We start from the raw sequence: 4,927 nt of genomic DNA, 5'->3' as shown, positions 1-4,927 counted from the left end.
TATTTACTAATATACCACCTCAAAACCTTTAACTTAATCAAAAAAACCACTCCGTTCGTTTCGTTCGCTCCCGTCACAGCAGATCGCAACTTCCCAAGAACAAGAACAATTCTGCTTCAGGAGGGCACATATAACGCCCTTGCAATTAAAAAATCAAGCGCAATACACAAGAGATCCTCCCAAATCAAGCAACAGGCCTACCTCCGAACCCAAGCATGGCAAAATTACCTCAATGGAGGTTGAGCTCAGCCTTCAAACACCCCTAATCTTCAACTTTTGTACAGGGAAGCAACGGAGAGGAAAGTGAACTCGTGCAAATCTTATAAACCCAAAACCAAAAAGCAGAAAAGGCTAAGAAAATGCCAAATATCAAGAATAAAACAAATCAAGCTGACGAAATCAACAGAGAAAAAGCTAGCATTCCACCAAAACAAAAGCAGTAAAGCCGCAATGCAATGCAGTTCCAACCAAAACCCCATTTTTACTTCCAATGATCACTCAAAACCCAGACTTGGCAAATCGAATTGCCTCAGAAATGAACACCAATTACCCCAAAAGCTTAACCTAAGTGATAGAGATGATTACCTTCGATCTCACGCGATGAAGAAGAGTAATGCACTGGCGGAAGAACAGCAGAAATCCTTCGGCCCTAATGCTGCCAACTTTTGTCTGCCGCTGCTGCTTCACAGTGGCCCATAGGGCTTGCACGAAGCCATGGCGCAATGATGCTTGTCTGCATTGGAACTCGCTGATATTCAGTTCTATAAAAACATTTAGGGTTTAGGCGAACGAGGTTGGAGATGAACGAGGTCGGAGAGGGCGGAGTTGCGACGTCTGCTATGACGGGAGCAAACGGGAACGAACGGAGTGGTTTTTTTGATTAAGTTAAGGTTTTGAGGTGGTATATTAGTAAATAGGTAACTTTAGGTGTTTAATAGGTAAATATGATAGTTTTAAGTGTTATACATGTAAAAACCCCTAATTTTTTTTATGATAAAAACAGAAGAAGTCACTTTTAACAAATGTTAAATCATTTAAAAGTCCATCTTTAATAATTTTCATCGTCGTGATTGCGGAGGTTCGTAAGCTTTGGCTACCGAGAACTTCAAATTAAAGACCTATTAATTGATAATTGATATTCAATCTCTCAATTAATAGATCAAAATGAGGTGCATGAAAAATAGTCTATATATGATGGTCACAACAGACATAAATTATTCTGTTCGGTCACCGAATAGTTCAGAAAAAAATTAGAACGCGTCATGGCAACCTGATAGTTACTGAGGCACCGAGCGGTACACAACAAAAAATGACATAGTGCATTCTCATTCCCTTCTAAACGTCGTTTGATGACCGCACAGAATAATTTCTCCGCAAAGGCACACTTTACCTTACTCAAAATAGATCATTAACCATAGCTTCCTGCCCTCGAAACTGTATGCTTTATATTGTAATAAACTAACATTTGTAGCATTTCAAAAGCTATGTACTTTTTTTTTTGTCGCATTACATAATTTTCTTTTCGTCATTTCTTCTTAAGAAAATTGATGTTATATCATTTAGTTATTTTCCATGTTATCAGTATCAACTGGCATCCGGCAACAATTTATAGCGAAGAAAGTTTCAGTGCTATATCACTAAATATCCAAAGTGGAAGCCGGTTCTAATCAATCTATGTGATTTTTTTTTTTTTTTTAATTACAAGATGGCACACTACTTGAATAAAATCCTAATCAATTAGTGATAAGTATAGCCACAAATATTTTGCAATGTGTTAATGTGAGTGCTAATGTAGAAGATGTTGTTGTCACTGTTATCATCTTCATCATCATCGCCATCGCAGTCTTACGCGGTCATCATTATCAACAATATCATCATCATTGTCAATAATACAAACACCACATTGCCTATAAGTTTAATGTATATCATCGGCACCAATATTGATGCATGTTGACTTTTTTGCACATGGACGGAACTGCTCGTTAATTAAGGGGGGCAATTGCCCCCCTTTAAAAAAATTATTTTTATTAGAGATGGGGTAATTAGGTAAGTTAACCCCCTAAATATATTATGTTGCCCCCCCCCTAACCAGCCGAAACCACTCAGAAAACAGCGAATGCGCAAGACGGCGAGAGGGAAGAGTTTGTTCCGACGTTCGTGATTCGCAACTGCCTCCGGCATCGGGAGATCTACGTCAGTTTTGATTTTTGAACACATTGATTGATTGTTGTGTTTGTTATTTTTGAACACATTGCTGAATATGAGAAGCATTTTTTATCTTCTTTGCTTAGGAAAGAGGATTGAATGTGTTCTTTTGGAAGTATATTATGTTTTCTTTATTTGAGATGAATGAAACAGAGCTTAGTATATAGGTTATAAGAGCTCTCAAGTAAAATCTCCCTTTCTTTGGAACAATGAACAGAGCTTTAAGTATATTATGAAACAGCTCATGGGAAGGCTTTTTCAACACCGATATTCCCTAAGCAATTTCTTTTTTGTTATCGTTGTTACAGAGAGTTCTTATCATTGTTACTTCCCTCAATTAAGAGCTCTGAATGAAACAGAGAGCTCTTGAGTTGAATGAAACAGCTTTTTCTTTATTTGAGATGACTGAAACAGAGCTCTGTTCATTGCTTGGGTTTAAGCTCTGTTCATTGCTTGGGTTGAAGCGGGTGTTCTGATTGATATAATGGAGTCTTTTGATTTTATTTTTATAATGCATCTGATGATTGATATATTGGGCATTACGAATGAGCTATCACAATCATTGCAAAGGAAAGATCAAGACAATGAAAATGCGATGAAATTGGTTCAAATTTCTAAACAACGATTGCAACTACTAAGGGAGAATGGATGGAATGCTTTACTAGATGAAATGTCACGTTTTTGTGGTGTTGTTCCAAACATGAATGAAACATACAAAACTCGTCGTCGATCAGTGTAAAGAGGTGAAGATAAAACAAATCTACATCATTATCGTGTTGATCTATTTTATAATATTATTGACATGCAACTTCAAGAGCTAAATAATCGCTTTTCTGAATCAAGTACTGAGTTACTTATTTATGTGTCATGCTTACACCCAAGTGATTCTTTTCGTGCTTATGATGAGAGGAAATTGATATGTCTAGCAGAGTTATATCCAAGTGATTTTTCTATAATTGAGGTTGTTGTTCTTAAAAGTCAATTATCAACGTACATTATTGATATGCGGACTAGTGAATAGTTCTCCTCTCTAAGAAGTATTGCTGACCTTGCAAAGCAGATTGTTAAGTTCAAGAAGAATGGCGTGTATCCTCTATTTTACAGATTTATTACTTTAGCATTAACTTTACCAGTTGCTACTACTATAGTGGAGAGAGCATTTTCAGCCATGAAAATTATAAAACATCGATTGCGTAGTAGGATGGATGATGATTGGCTCAACGATTGCCTTGTGCCTTACTTTGAAAAAGATGTGTTTGATTTGATTCCCAATGAAGATGTAATCCAATATTATCAAAAAATGCAAAATAGATTGATAAAATTGTAATGGTTTTCAATTAATATATCTTATTGGAATACAAGATTTCATTTTGAATTATGTCCTCATTTTGTTTTTTTTGTTTTTTAATATTTGTCTATTAATAAGAAAATTTTGGCCCCCCTAAAATGAAAGGCTGGTTCCGCCCTTGTTGCATATAATCAATTTCTTTGTTTGAACATTTTCTAAGACTTCGTTTAGAATGATTTCTTACTATTTTTTAAAACAAATTTTTAATAGAAAAAATAATTTTTTCTACTAAAAAGTTAATTTTAAAAATAATAAGAAAATAATCTCAAACAAAACCTAAATATGGCCATTTTCTAATGAAATCTTTAGCCAAGACATTTTTTTTTTTGCGAAAATTGAACAAAATTTTCTTTTAAATAATTTTCCTCTGTTTTCTGCAGCAGCCCAAAAAGTGGCGCCCTGCACGTTCACACAGTCGGCGGGTATGGCCGACCGGCTGACAGGAACATTACCAAATTTTTGTGCTCGCTAAAATCTTTTTTCAACATAATTTTAATATTTTTAGAGCTTTACTGAGCCACTCCAACTAATTTTAAGATAATTTGAAAATTTTAGAATAATTAATTTCAAATTTTTATGACTTACTTTTCTCTAATTTAAGAAAAAAATTAGTTAAAAATCTACTTTTTACAAAAAACTTTAAAAAAATAACTTTCCTCATAACAACTTTATTATCAATTTTAGAAAAAAATTGCATACATTAGGAAAAATTATTTTATGGGGAGTCTGAATGCAAAGTTGCATCCGGACTGTGAGTGTACATAATGTGAATACACCATGTACGTTTATTTTTGTACACTATATACACTCAAAGTCCAGACGTAATTTTACGCACGAACTCCGCACAGAATAATTTCTCCCTAAACAGACCCTCAATCAATCTTAAATGCTTTCGCTAGACAAGACTGGCCTAGAAAAACATATTTTAACACTATAGTGTTTAAGCTGCACTAAGACAAGCATAATCACCTGTACAACCAAACACAACTTCATAGGCTTACCTTTCTAAAAATTTCACAATTTGCACTCCTTAAGAATATGTGTATTACTATGCCAATCTACTTTATTCCAACCATTTTGTTTTAATCATTGGCTAACATAAAACTAATTGGGAATGAAAGCATCACCATTACACAGTTCATCTTAGTCTGTTGGTTGGAAACTTTAACTACCAACTAAGAAGTCTTAAATTTGAGTCTTAGATACGTAATATGTGTATGAATTTATCTTAATTAACCTAAATGTCCAACGTCGCCATGAGCTTTTACTCCTCACCATCAGCTCACAATCGAATGTTCTAACATGCTAATTTCTAACAAGATTGCATGAACTTTTAGTGCTCATCTCTCTCAAAAAAAAAAAAAAAAAAAAAAA

At 34.5% G+C, this 4,927-nt stretch overlaps 1 protein-coding gene across 1 annotated transcript in view; it reads right to left on the bottom strand.

Annotated features, from left to right (window-relative positions):
- The window catches only part of LOC110104255 (amino-acid permease BAT1 homolog), a 6,745-nt gene extending 4,564 nt beyond the window's left edge, over nt 1-2,181 (bottom strand). The window contains exons 1-2 of the mRNA XM_020833275.2: nt 2,090-2,181; nt 586-748 (exon numbers count right to left, since the gene is read on the bottom strand). Of these exons, the coding sequence (XP_020688934.1) occupies nt 586-748; nt 2,090-2,181 (255 nt within the window). The remainder of the gene's footprint in view (nt 1-585; nt 749-2,089) is intronic.
- Between the last annotated feature and the right edge of the window lie 2,746 nt (nt 2,182-4,927).

Source organism: Dendrobium catenatum, unplaced genomic scaffold (assembly GCF_001605985.2).
Source record: "Dendrobium catenatum unplaced genomic scaffold, ASM160598v2 fragScaff_scaffold_71, whole genome shotgun sequence".
In the NCBI taxonomy this organism is placed as follows: domain Eukaryota; kingdom Viridiplantae; phylum Streptophyta; class Magnoliopsida; order Asparagales; family Orchidaceae; genus Dendrobium; species Dendrobium catenatum.
The sequence above is the reverse complement of the archived record's forward strand: the minus strand, read 5'-3'. Positions and strand labels throughout refer to the sequence as shown.